At 47.6% G+C, this 18,552-nt stretch overlaps 1 protein-coding gene across 2 annotated transcripts in view; it reads left to right on the top strand.

Annotated features, from left to right (window-relative positions):
* The window catches only part of RNF207 (ring finger protein 207), a 201,278-nt gene extending 183,430 nt beyond the window's left edge, over positions 1 to 17,848 (top strand). The window contains exons 12-17 of one of the 2 annotated variants that reach the window (XM_063943428.1): positions 1,241 to 1,433; positions 2,609 to 2,794; positions 3,172 to 3,223; positions 11,015 to 11,132; positions 12,740 to 12,820; positions 17,069 to 17,848. In XM_063943428.1, the coding sequence (XP_063799498.1) occupies positions 1,241 to 1,433; positions 2,609 to 2,794; positions 3,172 to 3,223; positions 11,015 to 11,132; positions 12,740 to 12,820; positions 17,069 to 17,243 (805 nt within the window). In that variant the 3' untranslated portion in view covers positions 17,244 to 17,848. The remainder of the gene's footprint in view (positions 1 to 1,240; positions 1,434 to 2,608; positions 2,795 to 3,171; positions 3,224 to 11,014; positions 11,133 to 12,739; positions 12,821 to 17,068) is intronic. The other variant, XM_063943427.1, reaches the window with a different exon arrangement.
* Positions 17,849 to 18,552: the final 704 nt, after the last annotated feature.

Raw genomic sequence — 18,552 nt, 5'->3', positions numbered from 1 at the left:
CACCACATGTACACCTCATGGCACCCCCCCCCCTCCCCCACTACACAAACACATACATGCAACGCCAGACCACATGTGTACTTACCTACAAATGTAGAAATCGCTCCAAAAACGACTCTCCTCCGGGGTAACAGGTATCCTCCTGTCCGTCCTGGATTAAAGCCTGCTGGGTGTCCAAACGATACCACAGCAAACAACACCAACTTGCTAGCTCTGCAGCTCCTCCACTCCACTCTGCAGGTTCACAAAATGGCTGCTGAGCACGCAGCAAACAAGCCCTATAAAGGGATCAAAACGGCGGGAAGTCGAATCCAGGACGCCCACTACTCGACGATTGGTCCGTTATTCGACAAGGGGAGTGTCGAATACGTTTTGTATTGCATATGTCGAATGGCGCAGGGTTTCGGCTGTCGAGTACAGTCCAATCCTAAAACGGACGAAAAAAAGACGCAATTCGGCCAGAATTGCATATACAGGTTGAGTATCCCTTATCCAAAATGCTTGGGACCAGAGGTATTTTGGATATCGGATTTTTCCGTATTTTGGAATAATTGCATACCATAATGAGATATCATGGTGATGGGACCTAAGTCTATGCACAGAATGCATTTATGTTACATATACATCTTATACACACAGCCTGAAGGTCATTTTAGCCAATATTTTTATAACTTTGTGCATTAAACAAAGTGTGTGTATATTCACACAATTCATTTATGTTTCATATACACCTTATACACACAGCCTGAAGGTCATTTAATACAATATGTATAATAACTTTGTGTATTAAACAAAGTTTGTTGTACATAGAGCCATCAAAAACAAAGGTTTCACTATCTCACTCTCACTCAAAAAAGTCCGTATTTCGGAATATTCCGTATTTCGGAATATTTGGATATGGGATACTCAACCTGTACCACTTAATGTGCATGTTCCCTGTGGGTTGAAACAAGGGAATATTGTCAACGATGGACCTCCAATTTGTCAAGGGCTCCGAGTGAATTAAAAGCTTTATTCTGTTCTGTTATTGGTTGAGCTGACATAATATCTCCCGAACCTGGATGTAGACAATAGATGGGTGTAGACAATAAACTGGGTGTAGACAATAGATGTTCTTCAAATGAACTTAATCTAAACCCACTCAAACGTTTTCCTTTTTTTGCTGGCTTTGCACCAGCCAATTCCAGATAAGGTGTCTCCTGTCTAGCAGATCTAATAATGTCACTCATATTCTTTATAGGATTTCCGGTGGTCAATGTTCAAAGACGTTAATAATACCTGGATGTACCACCTCCTGCGATAAAATGTCCATCGCCGGATCCATTGTTCGGAAACCTACCATGCATCGCTATATAAGTACAAAAGTCCTGCTGGCAGAAGGAGAAGACAATCCATTTACTAAACATTGCCGCAATTACGAAGACATGTACAGGGTAAGTGAAGGTGATCTCTGCAGGCTGCCATTGTGAGCTTTGTGTCTTCAGGAAGCAGTAATATTTTAGGTCAATGTTGACCTCATCTGCCCCAGGCCCGGGTACCCGCAACCCACCCACCCCCACCCTCTTGGCGCCCCTGTAGCCATCCTGGAAACATGATAGACCCTACAAATAGTTCAGCACTACGTTGGTACATACTGTAAATAATGAAATGTTAAAATTATCTACTTGGGACCAATTAGATTTCACCAAGTGCTCCACAACACTGAAGGCTTGTTATAAATACAATGAGAAGATTGTGCAAACAGTTAAAAACCAAGGTGCACATTAGGCACATTTTAGTGAGGTGAGTTTCAGGAGATCTTTTTTGTAGGTGTTGTGCTTTTGTCAGTGAAATGTTTTGTACCAGTACCATGCAGTATGGGGGAGATGTACTAAGTAGTGCTAAAAGTGCAGAAGTGAGCCAGTGGAGAAGTTGCCCATGGCAACCAATCAGCATTGACGTAACATTTACAATTTGCATACTTTAAACGTATACAGAGCAGCTGATTGGTTGCCATGGGCAACTTCTCTACGGGCTCACTTCTCCATTTTTATCACTTAGTACATCTCCCCCTGACATTTAAACTTTGCATTATAATCTTAGAGCCTGAATCAGGGATGCACACTAGCCAGATTTATATTGCAGTTAAGCGTTTAGCGTTGGTCTCTGCATGTGTCTACATCACACTGCTCACTTGCCATGCTAGTCCTGCGATGGCGGTTGCAGAGAGGATTTATTTTCACTTGATTGACAGTCAGGGACCATTTGGGGAAGGTAACGGGAGAGTGGCAGCAAAAATACAGGCATGTCTCAGCCATATTGGGGGGGATCCAGTATGCAACTACAATGTCTCCGGTGTCCTCCCTCGACCCCCCCACCAGGGCTATTAAGATGCTGCGTACAAATTTTTGCCTGCAAATGCGTTTGTATGCATCTCTGAATCAGGCCCTTCGAAACACAATGGTGCGAGTGACCTTTTTGGCTTTTATTTTAATACCAATTCCATACAGGTGTGCATGAGCCCCCAGTCTGTGACCGTGTCCTCGAACATACTTGAAAGATTTCCCATGCTCAGGATAGAGTGATATATAGTAATGGCATCAAACACCACATCTGTTTTCCCCTTTAGGCCATACAGTTAGAGATACAGAACCTGAAGGACCAAGTCCAGGAGCTTCACCGAGACCTTACAAGGCACCATTCCCTTATCAAGACTGACACCATGAGTGACATTATCCAGAAATCTCTCCAGGTGGATGTACAGATCACTTCAGAATATTCATCAGTAGAAATGATGAGGACGGCATTCGAGGAGGTAAATCTAGAGTCGCCTATGATAGCCAGAGAGGAGACCGATATACTTCTGGCTGGTTATATAGGTAGCAACCACATGGATTACATTTATAAAAATAATATGGTACCGCTTGGGTCCAAAAGAGGTTCTGTGAGCATAACTTCTACCCGGACTAGAATGTTCGTACTGGGGGAACTTCCACTTCAAGTAAAATTATTTTGTTTTTAAAATAACAAATGTGACCTTATAATCTGCCAAGGTAAATTATTACCCCAGAGTGGTCATGTACTGTCTGTTCGTATGACGTTGAGGTAGTAGTTCATGCTATACATGCTGGTGTTTGGTGGAAAAGACCCAGTTATTAACCTTACTGCGTTTTATCATTCCTTTCATTCCAGATTTGGGAGGAAACCTATCAGAGGGTTGCAAATGAGCAGGAGATTTACGAAGGTAATGTGACATCTCTGGTTTGATGGAAAGAGAACAGCTTATTAAACTCACTGTTAATTCCTTTTATCCAAAATATTCCGTGGCAATGGGTTAGCTGCATTCTAGATAGGTAGCGGCAGGTTGTCAGAAAACTCCCCAGGACAATTTTATTTATTAACAGTTACTGATATGGCACCGGAATATTTTCCATAGTGCTTTACTATTGGGAACAAAACAGTAAAAAATCAAGACTTGGTAATAACAGACTGACAAAGAGGGGCAAGGCTGACCAGTTTACAATAATTAGGGAATTCTATAATTCCTGCTTCTTCTCTAACCCAGCATCTTAGTCGCGCTATACAGCACAAAAATGCTAGGTGAATAAGGACACATTTGTAGTTTGGAATAAACGCCTGTAGACCCCATTCTCTGGTCGCTAGTCATATTGTGGAGCCCACTCTCTGGTCGCTAGTCATATTATGGAGCCCACTCTCTGGTCGCTAGTCATATTATGGAGCCCGCTCTCTGGTCGCTAGTCATATTGTGGGGCCCGCTCTCTGAGCGCTAGTCACATTGTCGAGCCTGCTCTCTGGTCACTAGTCATATTGTCGAGCCTGCTCTCTGGTCACTAGTCATATTGTCGAGCCCGCTCTCTGGTGGCTAGTCATATTGTGGAGCCCACACTCTGGTCGCTAGTCATATTGTGGAGCCCACACTCTGGTGACTAGTCATATTGTGGAGCCCACACTCTGGTCGCTAGTCATATTGTGGAGCCCACACTCTGGTGACTAGTCATATTGTGGAGCCCGCTCTCTGGTCGCTAGTCATATTGTGGAGCCCACACTCTGGTGACTAGTCATATTGTGGAGCCCACACTCTGGTGACTAGTCATATTGTGGAGCCCGCTCTCTGGGGACTAGTCATATTGTGGAGCCCACACTCTGGTGACTAGTCATATTGTGGAGCCCGCTCTCTGGTTACTAGTCATATTGTGGAGCCCACATTCTGGTGACTAGTCATATTGTGGAGCCCACTCTCTGGTCGCTAGTCATATTGTGGAGCCCACACTCTGGTGACTAGTCATATTGTGGAGCCCGCTCTCTGGTGACTAGTCATATTGTGGAGCCCACACTCTGGTGACTAGTCATATTGTGGAGCCCACTCTCTGGTCGCTTGTCATATTGTGGAGCCCACACTCTGGTGACTAGTCAGATTGTGGAGCCCACTCACTGGTCGCTAGTCATATTGTGGAGCCCGCTCTCTGGTCGCTAGTCATATTGTGGAGCCCGCTCTCTGGTCGCTAGTCATATTGTGGAGCCCGCTCTCTGGTGACTAGTCATATTGTGGGGCCCGCTCTCTGGTCACTAGTCATATTGTGGAGCCCGCTCTCTGGTCACTAGTCATATTGTGGAGCCCGCTCTCTGGTCACTAGTCATATTGTGGAGCCCGCTCTCTGGTCACTAGTCATATTGTGGAGCCCGCTCTCTGGTCACTAGTCATATTGTGGAGCCCGCACTCTGGTAACTAGTTATATTGTGGAGCCCACACTCTGGTGACTAGTCATATTGTGGAGCCCGCTCTCTGGTCGCTAGTCATATTGTGGAACGCGCTCTCTGGGCGCTAGTCATATTGTGGAGCCCGCTCTCTGGTCGCTAGTCATATTGTGGAGCCCGCTCTCTGGTCGCTAGTCATATTGTGGAGCCCGCTCTCTGGTGACTAGTCATATTGTGGCGCTCACTCTATGGTCGCTAGTCATATTGTGGAACCTGCTCACTTGACGCTAGTCATATTGTGGAGCCCGCTCTCTTGGCGCTAGTCATATTGTGGAGACTGCTCTGTAGTAACTAGTCATATTGTGGAGCCCGCTCTCTGGTCACTAGTCATATTGTGGAGCCCGCTCTCTGGTCACTAGTCATATTGTGGAGCCCGCACTCTGGTAACTAGTTATATTGTGGAGCCCACACTCTGGTGACTAGTCATATTGTGGAGCCCGCTCTCTGGTCGCTTGTCATATTGTGGAACGCGCTCTCTGGGCGCTAGTCATATTGTGGAGCCCGCTCTCTGGTCGCTAGTCATATTGTGGAGCCCGCTCTCTGGTGACTAGTCATATTGTGGAGCCCACTCACTGGTCGCTAGTCATATTGTGGAGCCCGCTCTCTGGTCGCTAGTCATATTGTGGAGCCCGCTCTCTGGTCGCTAGTCATATTGTGGAGCCCGCTCTCTGATGACTAGTCATATTGTGGGGCCCGCTTTCTGGTCACTAGTCATATTGTGGAGCCCGCTCTCTGGTCACTAGTCATATTGTGGAGCCCGCTCTCTGGTCACTAGTCATATTGTGGAGCCCGCTCTCTGGTCACTAGTCATATTGTGGAGCCCGCTCTCTGGTCACTAGTCATATTGTGGAGCCCGCACTCTGGTAACTAGTTATATTGTGGAGCCCACACTCTGGTGACTAGTCATATTGTGGAGCCCGCTCTCTGGTCGCTAGTCATATTGTGGAACGCGCTCTCTGGGCGCTAGTCATATTGTGGAGCCCGCTCTCTGGTCGCTAGTCATATTGTGGAGCCCGCTCTCTGGTGACTAGTCATATTGTGGCGCTCACTCTATGGTCGCTAGTCATATTGTGGAACCTGCTCACTTGGCGCTAGTCATATTGTGGAGCCCGCTCTCTTGGCGCTAGTCATATTGTGAAGACTGCTCTGTAGTAACTAGTCATATTGTGGAGCCCGCTCTCTGGTCACTAGTCATATTGTGGAGCCCGCTCTCTGGTCACTAGTCATATTGTGGAGCCCGCTCTCTGGTCACTAGTCATATTGTGGAGCCCGCTCTCTGGTCACTAGTCATATTGTGGAGCCCGCTCTCTGGTCACTAGTCATATTGTGGAGCCCGCACTCTGGTAACTAGTTATATTGTGGAGCCCACACTCTGGTGACTAGTCATATTGTGGAGCCCGCTCTCTGGTCGCTTGTCATATTGTGGAACGCGCTCTCTGGGCGCTAGTCATATTGTGGAGCCCGCTCTCTGGTCGCTAGTCATATTGTGGAGCCCGCTCTCTGGTGACTAGTCATATTGTGGCGCTCACTCTATGGTCGCTAGTCATATTGTGGAACCTGCTCACTTGGCGCTAGTCATATTGTGGAGCCCGCTCTCTTGGCGCTAGTCATATTGTGGAGACTGCTCTGTAGTAACTAGTCATATTGTGGAGCCCGCTCTCTGGTTACTAGTCATATTGTGGAGCCCGCTCTCTAGTCGCTAGTTATATTGTGGAGCCCGCTCTCTGGTTGCTAGTCATATTGTGGAGCCCGCTCTCTGGGTGCTAGTTATATTGTGGAGCCCGCTCTCTGGGCGCTAGTCACATTGTCAAGCCCGCTCTATGGGCACTAGTCACATTGTCGAGCCTGCTCTCTGGTCACTAGTCATATTGTCGAGACCGCTCTCTGGTGGCTAGTCATATTGTCAAGCCCGCTCTCTGGTGACTAGTCATACTGTGGGGCCCGCTCTCTAGTAACTAATCATATTGTGGAGCCCGCTCTCTGATCACTAGTCATATCGTCGAGCCCGCTCTCTGGTCACTAGTTATATTGTCGAGCCAGCTCTTTGGTGGCTAGTCATATTGTAGAGCCCACTCTCTCTGGTAGCTAGTCATATTGTTGAGCCCGCTCTCTGGTCGCTAGTCATATTTTCGAGCCTGCTCTCTGGTGGCTCGTCGTATTGTCGAGCCTGCTCTCTGGTGGCTAGTCATACTGTAGAGCCCACTCTCTGGTCACTTGTCATCAGAGCCAGCTAAATGCATGTATGCGGTTTGGTAAGGCGCTGCACTGAGGAGGGCGCTGGGTAGCAGGAGTCAGACATCGTGTCTGCTCCTAATTGGAAACGGCCTTTTCCCTGACCCTCTCAGTTGCGGTGGTGCCAGTGGTGAGCCAGAGTAAGCAGCACTGCTGGCGCTGGGGGCATATGTGTACGTGGCGCTTGGGGGCATATGTGTACATAGCGCTGGGGGCATATGTGTCCTGGTGCTGGAGGCATATGTGTACCTGGCACTGGGGACATGTGTATCTGGCACTGTGGGGGTATATGTGTATCTGGCACTATGGTGCTGGGGCATATGTGTATCTGGCGCTGTGGGCATATGTGTACCTGGCGCTGTGGGCATATGTGTACCTGGCACTGTGGGCATATCTGTATTTGGCACTGGGGGCATGTGCATCTGGCACTGTGGGCATGTGCATCTGGCACTGGGGGCATGTGTATCTGGCACTGGGGGCATATGTGTCTCTGGCACTGTGGCACTGAGGGGCATATGTGTATCTGGCACTGAGGGACATATGTGTATCTGGCACTGAGGGGCATATGTGTAGCTGGCACTGTGGGGGCATATGTGTATCTGGCACTGCAGATATACATGACACGCCCATGTACATCTGGCACTGCAGATTAGGATAAAATTGGCTGGCCCGCCCCTTTCTTGTGAGACCACACCCCACTCCACGTGTCCTGTTTCTTTAAGAAGTTTTTATTGTAAAATGGTCAACGCACACAGGTGGGTAGGGTTCAATAGAGTGTGTTGGGAGAAAATAGAAATAGAAAAGGAAAGGAGGAGATTGTAATTGTTTGTGTATTATACAGATAAATAGGTGTGCTGCAAGCGTCTATTAATTGCCATTACAACGTAATTGATGAAGAAAATGTCAGTCTTTTATTTGTGGGAAATAAAAATAATTCTAAAAATGGTTGCTTAGGTACTGGCAAAGTACAGCCTCTAGATTAGGGGTGGGCAACATGCGGCCCGCGGGCCGGATGCGGCCTGCGAACCGATCCTGCCTGGCCCGCTGTCCCCCACCAGTGCGCAATGACAAGCGGCCCGACTGGCTAAGCCGTTTCTCATTGCGCTACAGCAGCTCCGAAAGACACGGCGCCGCTGAGGAAATCCCGGTCACGTCACAGGGGCTGTTGACCGGGATTTCCTTTCCGACGTCTCAGGTGCTGGGCGGTGCGGGGGGCGGATCCACATCAAGAAAAGTGTGGATCTGTACAGTGGCCAGCGGATCTCTCATGTGGGCAGCGTGCAGCGGGAGCTGTGCTCTCCAGCGGGCAGCGGATCATCTGGGCAGCGGATCATCTGGGCAGCGGGAGCTGATCTGTTCTTAAAAATAAAAAACCCTCAAAGGTTGGTAAATTCATAGCTGGCGCTGCCTGTTGAGGGGGGCTGGGGTGCCGAGCAGGGGGAGGAAGCAGCAACCTGTGTCCAGGGAGGGAGGGAGTCTGTTGTTTAAAAGCTGCTATATGGGTCCAGGGGAGGAGGGGGGGGGATAGGGAGTAGAGACTGCCATATGAGTTCAGGGGAGGGGGAGATAGAGAATGCCCGATCCCACCCCCTCTGCCGCCAGAGCCCAGACACCACCCCCTCAGGTTACACTGAGCGTCCCAACAGGCGCGCAGTTTACAGTGCAGCCTGACCAATTACCACCCCCTGCCCCTGATGGAGTGTGAGCCGTGGGCAATACTGCCCGATCCCCCTGCTGCCGCCGGATTTAATGGTGAGCCCGCGGGCTGTAATGCCCGACCCCCCCTTCCCATCTCCATGTCGCTGCTGCAGTTTAAAGCCGTCCTCCTGATCTTGAGCATGTGACCCACAGGCTGTAACGCCCGATCCCCCCGCAGCCGCAGGAGTTTACTGTGAGGTTGAGCCGTTGTGCCCGAGCCCACTCCCCCTCTCACTGCCAAGCGCAGCATCTTAAAATCCAACCCACCCCAAAAGCATACAGTGACCTGTGGGTTGTAATGCCCCACCCCTACCCCCACTCCTTCCTGCCACTGCCATAACTTAAAAGTCCACCCCCACCAAAGCTGACAGAGAGCCATGTCTGTAACGCCCGATTACCCCCCTCCTCTCAAAGTTGTGTGTAAAAGGGGGCTCTGTCTGCCGTAATGTGTAAAAGGGGGGACTCTGCCTGCCATAATGTGTAAAAGGGGGGACTCTGCCTGCCGTAATGTGTAAAAGGGGGCTCTGTCTGCCGTAATGTGTAAAAGGGGGCTCTACCTGCCGTAATGTGTAAAAGGGACCTCTACCTACTGTGCAGAGTAATTTGAATAATAGAGGCTATTGTGCAGCCTAATATGAATCTGTATTATTTTTTGGCCACTCCCCTTCCCCATGAAGCCACACCCCTATATTTTTGGCACATGCCTATGGCGGCCCTCGAATACTCATTGGAAAGTGTTAAGTGGCCCTTCAGCTGAAATAATTGCCCACCCCTGCTCTAGATCATCAGGTATGTCCTGCAGACTACCCTTTTGCTGTATACTTTCCTTATTGGTATACCAGTAATGCAAGGGTCCCCTTGTGAGGGAAAATGTCAGGTGTACTTTTAGGGCACACCTTTACCATAGGCTCTGACCCGAACCTATGTACCTTGTAATTAGTTTATCACATCAAAGGGCGCCAACGTTTTTATTTGCTTACTAAAAAAAACAGGCTCGGGCCGGCCCTGCTGGTCATATTTGTAGACCCCGCTCTCTGGTCACTAGTCATATTGTAAACCCCACTCTCTGGTCATTGGTCACTAGTCCTACTGTAGAGCCTGCTCTCTGGTCACTGGTCATATTGTAGACCCCACTCTCTGGTCATTGGTTACTAGTCATACTGTAGAGCCTGCTCTCTGGTCACTGGTCATATTGTAGACCCCACTCTCTGGTCATTGGTCACTAGTCATACTGTAGAGCCTGCTCTCTGGTCACTGGTCATATTGTAGACCCCACTCTCTGGTCATTGGTTACTAGTCATACTGTAGAGCCTGCTCTCTGGTCACTGGTCATATTGTAGACCCCACTCTCTGGTCATTGGTCACTAGTCATACTGTAGAGCCTGCTCTCTGGTCACTGGTCATATTGTAGACCCCACTCTCTGGTCATTGGTCACTAGTCATACTGTAGAGCCTGCTCTCTGGTCACTGGTCATATTGTAGACCCCACTCTCTGGTCATTGGTTACTAGTCATACTGTAGAGCCTGCTCTCTGGTCACTGGTCATATTGTAGACCCCACTCTCTGGTCATTGGTCACTAGTCATACTGTAGAGCCTGCTCTCTGGTCACTGGTCATATTGTAGACCCCACTGTCTGGTCATTGGTCACTAGTCATACTGTAGAGCCTGCTCTCTGGTCACTGGTCATATTGTAGACCCCACTCTCTGGTCATTGGTTACTAGTCATACTGTAGAGCCTGCTCTCTGGTCACTGGTCATATTGTAGACCCCACTCTCTGGTCAGTGGTCACTAGTCATAATGTAGCCCCTGCTTTCTGGTCACTAGTCATATTGTAGACCCCACTCTCTGGTCAGTGGTCACTAGTCATACTGTAGAGCCTGCTCTCTGGTCACTGGTCATATTGTAGACCCCACTCTCTGGTCATTGGTCACTAGTCATACTGTAGAGCCTGCTTTCTGGTCACTAGTCATATTGTAGACCCCACTCTCTGGTCAGTGGTCACTAGTCATACTGTAGAGCCTGCTCTCTGGTCACTGGTCATATTGTAGACCCCACTCTCTGGTCATTGGTCACTAGTCATACTGTAGAGCCTGCTCTCTGGTCACTGGTCATATTGTAGACCCCACTCTCTGGTCAGTGGTCACTAGTCATAATGTAGCCCCTGCTTTCTGGTCACTAGTCACCAGAGAACGGGGTCTGCAGTACAATTAGTGATTAGAGAGCATGGTCTATAGTACTCTAATCATACTGTAGACCCCGTTCTCTGGTGACTAGTAATACTTGCACTATCCACATCCACAACTTACTAGTCTCTCTCTGAATGGCAGCTCAGCTACATGACCTCCAGCAATTGAAGCAAGAGAACAGCTACTTAACGACAATTGCAAAGCAGATTGCACCATATGTACGATCCATTGCCAAGGTTAAAGAGCGACTGGAACCCAGGTATAACCACTAGCACAGATACAATGATTAATCCTGAAAGCAGTCATGTGACCATGCATGCAATGCCTCCTCTCTATCAGGAGTAAGTTCTCTAGTGTGGTGTCCCCAGTGACCCCTAATCACACTGGGATATGAAATAAATAATCTATCCTTTATTGTAGTACCTGTACATAATGATGAGATCCTGGACAAAGCTGTGGGGAGCACGTGGCTCTTCAACTATAGAAGAGCTTTAAATCACAGCTATAGGCTGGGACATGTAGTTCTTAAATAGGTTAAGACGGGCCTGGCCAACCTGTGGCTCTCCTGCTGTTATGAAACTACAACTCCCAGCATGAGTGCTAAAACTGTGGCAGGGCATGCTGGTATGTGTAGTTTCACAAAAGCTGGAGAGCCTCAGGTTGGCCAAGCCTGTGTTAAGTGCCAAAGACTGCCAAAAGCAGCATAAATAAAGGAATATTATAATAGAGATGCTTCAGGCTATAGCAGTGTTTCACAACTCCAGTCCTCATGAACCCCTAACAGTGCATGTTTTACAGATCTCAGTATCAAGTGAAATAATTAGCTCCACCTGGGGATCTTTTAAAATGTATCAGTCAGTAATAAATACACCTGTGCACCAACTTGGAGATCCGAAAACACACTGTTAGGCTAAGGCCACACATAGCGGCCAATCGGGTCCCACTGAACGGAAACGCGCTTGGCCGGGTGGGGGGTTTTGTGTGCACATTGATCCTGTTCTGCGGGATGCCGCAGAACAGGATCCGGCCAGTGCATGCCTCCCAACATGACCCTCTCCAGGAGGGACAGAATGCTCTGCTCCTGGACTTCCCTCTTAATTTATGATTGCCATCACCTGTGCTGAAACACCTTTCTTATCCATTAACCTGTTCAACACAGGTGCCGGCAATCATAGAGAAAGGAAAAAGTCCAGGAGCAGAGCATTGTGTCCCTCCTGGAGAGGGTCATGTTGGGAGGTATGCCAGTGCCACACAGGATTTCAGTAGAACTCAGTGCACATTTAAATGTATGTGTTCATATTGAAATCCCGCCGTCCTGTCATCCAGCCCAACCGGTTGGATCCGGCGGTGGCGGGACTGCCGCATATGTGTGGGCGCCTGCATGTGCAGTCTCCTTCTGGCCAAGCTTGGCCGCTGTGTGTGGCCCTAGCCTTAGGGGTCCCTGAGGACTGGATTTGGGAAACACTGGTCTACTCTATAGGCCTGCAACTACAACAACACATGACTTATACAGTAAACTTCAGATGTGTGTTATTTTTTTGTAATAAACATTAGCTGTAAGATCTGCTGTGAATTTTACTTGGAGCTGTATGCATGTTTCATGTGCCAGGCACAGCACTTGGCACATTGCTGGTGCAGATGGAGGCATGCTTATATTATCGTGCTCACTGCTGGAGTCAGTCTAGAAATGTACAGGGATCAGCAGAACTTGTGGACAGATAAAGTGTTTGGTGCTAATGTACAGTAAGTGTGCGTGTGTGTGTATATATATATATATATATATATATATATATAAAATACACACACACACACACGTATGATAACTAGCAATTGATGAATTGTCTCACTCTATTTTATTAATACCAGACTGAAAGAGCCGATAGAGGCGAAGGGCGATGTACCGGAGAAGATATTTGAAGAGTCTTTAATGACAGAGATATGTAGCAGGTATAGATAATAAGCATATTCACCTCTATATGTACTTACACAGGTATATTTAAATGGACACCAATCTAACAAAATGGTCTGCTTTTACCATCTACCTTCTGAAGACATTTCCGTGGGAGGCTATCTTCAGGGAAGGACATGGGATGGGCTACTGCGCAGCAGAGTCTGTTCTGGGTGCAAAGACTACGGGCCCCCCAGCCCCATCAGCCAGTGTGCACCACACACCTGGAGCCCATTGTAGATACGCCACTGGGGCTGAGATAGCATCCTGTGCGGGGGGGGTATTTTCTGATGGAAGAGTTTGTCAGGCAGGTGTGCTCCTTGCTAACTGAGGACTACAAGCCTGAATGCTGCTAGCTGTGCAGCCCCAGCGAAAACTACAATTCGCTTTTGATAGACAGGGCTGTAGAGAGCCTTTCTGGGCCCAGGTACTTTTCAGGAGGTGTGGCCTAATCACAGGAGGCGTGGTCATGCACACTAAGAAAAATTACTGAAAGAAATTGTATTTTAAGCATCTCCATGGCCACACTGCAGCCCAGCACACAGCAGCATGTGCTGGGCTGAGGAGAAGAGCTGCAGCCAGGTAAGGCCCCCCGCTGGTACCCTCCCCCCCCCCCCCCCCTCTCTTGGCACCACTGTTGATAGACAAGATCATTTAAGCGGCACAGAAGGGGTGAGGCGGAACATTTAGGGCAGCACTTCTTGAATATTACAGTTACTCCGGAGTCCCCTTGTGAAAAACCTATAAAGCAGGATAATCTGAGCAGCTTTAGGAGAAAGACATAAATACTCTACTACATGTTCCACTCTTCCCACTAAGCACACACCTACAATTCCACAAATCTTACCAACCGGGGGTGATGTAGTCAAAATGTTGCCAGTGAACATGTCGGCATGTGCAGAATATTGACACGTTCATAGTGTCAACATGTGAAACACTGACATTCTGCACGGAGGAAAGGGTTAGTTACATAGTAACATAGTTAATGAGGTTGAAAAGAGGCAAAATGCCCATCGGGTTCAACCTGTATTCTGTGTTAAGCTGTGCATACTATAATGCACCTGCTGCAGTAATGGTTAGTGAATTCACCAGCAGAAGTGCCGCTGGATCTTCTGAAGAACTCATTAGCTGGTTGCCAGACCTGGAAGACATCACTGGAGCTGCTGGGCCAGGTAAGTCACCACTAGACCATCAGTACACCACACTCACCTTGGGCTCTCAGAGTACACCTTGTACTATATAATGTGCGCCTGCATGTTTTGCAAAATGACCTTTAATAAGTCATTAAGAAGCTATATGTTCTCTAGAGGTCCCTTCTGCTCGTCCCCCAGTCTCTTTTCCATTCTGACCTAGTCCTCCTCTCCACACAGGATCTGGTCATGGGGGAGAGGGATTAGGTTTAGGCTGCGGGAATGGGAAGGAGGTGGTGGTGGGGGGGGGGTAGGTTTAGGCACCACCTGGGAGGGTAAGGGTCAGGCTGCGTGGGGGGTAGGAAAAGCATTGGGGTAAGGTAAGTATACTTACCTTTCCCCATCGGGATCCTTACAATCGGGATGCCGCGGAAGGTATTCTGACCGCCGGCATCCCGACCGCCGGCCTTCCGAACCCAATCTCTCCACACAGATGTCTGGTAACAAAGTAAAGTACTTTTACCTATAGTTGAATGAGATGTGGCTTGGAGCTTCTTGGAGCTAAAGCCCAAGGTAAATATGAGAACAAATCAATAAACAAGGTGTTTGCACTATCAGCACATCTGAACACAACTCGGAAGGTACAGATTTCACGTTCTTGCAGCACGCATGGTCGCCGAATGTACTAAGTACGTACCCAACATTATACAACGGTCGTACTCTAGAGTTCTGTTAGGAAAAGGACATGAGAAAACTGTAACAAATATGGTTAACGTGCTGTGGGTTCAGGCACTGATGGCCACAAAGCGCTGACAGGAATAAACAAGGGATTTCTCACTGTAATGACAGGTCTGTGGCAATGACATCCTTCTCCCATATCACAAGCACAGGCTGGTATGTTGTGCTGATAAATGACACGGCAACAAGTCCAAATGGTGACATTTGTAAATCAGTCTGTAGGCCGAGGAAGTCACCAAAAACGCACCATATGTATCATGGACACATTGGGCCGGATTCTGAATTGGGACTAGAGCAAAAAAGAGCAAGTAACTATGGGAAAAAACCATGTTGCATTGGAGGGGGGAGGGGGCATTGGGGTAGATTTTAAAAATGTACAGAGATTTATAATTGGGAGGGGCGAGCCCAAACTCAGTGCAAAAGCAAAGCTGTCCAGCATTTGGGAGCTACATGCAAAATTAAAAGAATTTATTTGCACCCCATACATTGCAGGGGATCCGGTCTCTAAGTCGACAGTAACTAGGTCGACAATGTCTAGGTCGACCACTATTTGTCGACAGTAACTAGGTCGACAGGGTGTCTAGGTTGACAGGGTCTTTAGGTCGACATGTTCTAGGTCGACAGGTCAAAAGGTCGACATGAGTTTTTCACAATTTTTTTCTTTTTTTGAACCTTTTCATACTTAACGATCCACGTGGACTACGATTGGAACGGTAATCTGTGCCGAGCGAATCGGTAGCGGAGCGAAGGCACCATGCCCGAAGCATGGCGAGCAAAGCGAGCCATGTGAGGGGACGCGGTGCACTAATTGGGGTTCCCCGTCACTCTGCGAAGAAAACTACACCAAAATAACATTAAAAACACATGTTCGACCTTTTGACCTGTCAACCTAGAACATGTCGACCTAAAGACCCTGTCGACCTAGACACCCTGTCGACCTAGTTACTGTTGACCAATAGTGGTCGACCTAGACATTGTCAACCTAGTTACTGTCGACTTTCAATACCACACCCCATTGCAGTATGGTTTGTCTGGATAAAAAGTTACTTGGTCTTTTTGGCATCATTCCCAATTCAGAATCAGGACCCTCTATAACAAGTGCGCTTCCTCTGAATACTTGTCAGCAGGAACATGAATCACAACTGTAAGGACAGACGAGCTGACACGGTCGGCCTTGCATTAATAATACAAGACTATGGTTTCATAGACGGAATTAGGATGCAAGCCTGGCTTCCGGGAGAATATTCCAGCAATATAAAAGCTAACGGGGGGTTTGTCACCACTGGCACTAAGGGGGTAATTCAGACCTGATTACTACTGCTCATTTTTGCACAGCGGGTGATCAGGTCTGAACTCCGCAGGCGCAACGGGCCGCAGCAACGGGAATCGCCGGTCAGTGATGGGATGGTGCGAAAATTCAGAACTCACCGGCAATCGCAAGGAGATTGACAGGTAGAGGCCGTTTGTGGGTGGCAACTGACTGTTTTCAAGGAGTGTCCGGGAAAACGCAGGAGGGACCCAGTGTTTGGAGGGAGGGTTTCTGACGTCACCTCCGGCCCCGATCATCGCAGCGGCTGAGTAAGTCCTGGGCAGTGCAGAGACTCCACAACCTTATGTTTGTGCAGCTCTGCAGCAAGAGCGAATGCACACCTACACACCCTCCCCCTGTAGGCGGCGACTACCTGATCGCAGGGATGCAAAAAACGCACCCTAGCGTTCAGGTCTGAATTACCCCCCTAGTATTGGAAAATGTTATAATGCCGTGTCACTGTATGTGTATATATAAATATGTACATACTATAGTGGTACAATATAGAAACACAGTGGAGTAATCATGGGATCTGGTGATCCCTGGGGGTTAAAAAAAAATACAAAAAAATCATCACCACATATTACTTACCATATTCACACAGCGGTGGTCAGTAGAGGCCTCTCTCTTCTCTCTATTGCCTGTGAATGTGCATCGACCCAGGCTTCTGCTATGTGTGTATGTACAACCTGGGTCCAGGACACTGCTCTCTACCAGGGGACCACACACTGAAACTGCCACCAAGAACGTGATTAATACCTGACTACCCCCCAGCCCAGGCCACAGTGTGTGTGGGGTATCCTGTAGTACCTATGATTTAAGGTCTATAATCCCTGGTATTTTGTTTCCCAGAAATAATCTGGGATCCCGGGATTGTGATCTCTGCCTACACACCAGCGATTTTGCCAGTACTACCTCAGTGATGGATCTGGCTCCTAGGGAATATTAAGGCGGCACTGTAATGAATATTGGTGGTCTCCGCAGTGTGTAAGCAACAGGTTGAAAACATCTGCTTAACCGCAACCTGGACCAAACCAGTGATCATGTAAATGTATTACTGACAATCCTAGGAATGACGTAACCGTTTGCATGGAAGATCAGAATGAGACAATGCTGGAGCTGAAAGCGGATAACCGGACGTCAAACCTGCTCAGCGATGACCCCTTGGTGAAAAGCAAAGAGCAACACAAGCTGCGGCAGAATGTTACAGGCCGGAAAGGGTTAAGCACGAGGGAAAACGTGTAAAAAATGTTTGGACAAAATGCTGTTGGTTTGTGTCTTGAATGTTAAATTGAGTTTATTATGAAGAAATTAATTCTGTTTATAGGTCAAAGTATTCGCACTGGTGAGCTGAACTTAGTACAACCAAAATTCTAGGTATTCTTAAATTGATCTCATTTACACAGTGAAGGCAGACATTTTGTAGGCAGAGCCAATGTCCTGAGTATGCAGCCAATGAAAGCGCTATGATCCAGTTTGGGGTATATTCACAGTGGCAGTGATGTCACTGATTCCTGGTTTTGTCACTGTGTGAAAAGGATTGATCACATCAATGAAAGAATGATGTAGCGAGTCATTATCTTTATGTACAACCCATTATAATGTTTATTGTGTATTTATGACAGTGTAAGTCTTTGTGCTTCTCTGATCACTCCTCTATCCTACAATGTTTCTTACGTTTGTTTTTTAAAACATTGAAAAACTTGCTCTAAAAATACTTTATGCTTTATATATGCACATGACAAATAAAGTCTTTAGATACTCAACTGGAAAGCAAATGAGACTGCATCTTTCACCATAAATCAATATTTACTGAGACAATATTATCAAGCTATTATATACAACGCAATGTTTCAATTTCTTTTATTCATCTACAGCCATTCCCAGCCAAACGCCAGAGGCTCCCATCAATCGGTTTCTGACACTTTGACAGTTATAGTATAGACAGAAAAGAGAAAGAAAGCACAAAACATAATATCAATACATGGTAAGAGCAGCAGAGTTAGGTTTCACTTTATACTGAAGAGGTTCAGGGCGGGAGTTCTGAAGGCCGGAAAGCAGATTGCAGTAAACTAGGCGAGAAATAATGAGGGCATGAATGAGTTATATTTGCCACCATGGTCCGGAAGGAGAGACAGTGGACTAATGGTGCACTAGCGCTGTTTCACAAGAGTAAAGAAAAGAAAGATCGATTTCGCTGGTCGGCAGACTTTATTTCAACTGGTTATCTGTGTCTGTGTGACTACTAAAAGTGTAAATAATGGCATACTCTGCTTTCCAAACGTTAGCTATAGTGGGGTAAAACACTGAAGTGCCAGGCATGGCCCTAAATACCTGAAAACCTGGTGGCCGTCTGTGCTGCCGTGAGGTTGCGGAGTACAAGAATGGAGAATTGGTCCTTGGATAGGACAGTGCAAAGTGACTTCGGTGATGGCAGTTTCAGTGGAATGAACTGAAAGCCTTATTGGTGTGGGTGTAGGAGGAAACTAAAGGTGCATACACACGGAGCGATATAGCTGAGAGATTTTGACTATATAATCAAAATCGCTCAGAA

The sequence above is a fragment of the Pseudophryne corroboree genome, chromosome 10 (assembly GCF_028390025.1).
Source record: "Pseudophryne corroboree isolate aPseCor3 chromosome 10, aPseCor3.hap2, whole genome shotgun sequence".
Classification (NCBI taxonomy): domain Eukaryota; kingdom Metazoa; phylum Chordata; class Amphibia; order Anura; family Myobatrachidae; genus Pseudophryne; species Pseudophryne corroboree.
The sequence above is the reverse complement of the archived record's forward strand: the minus strand, read 5'-3'. Positions and strand labels throughout refer to the sequence as shown.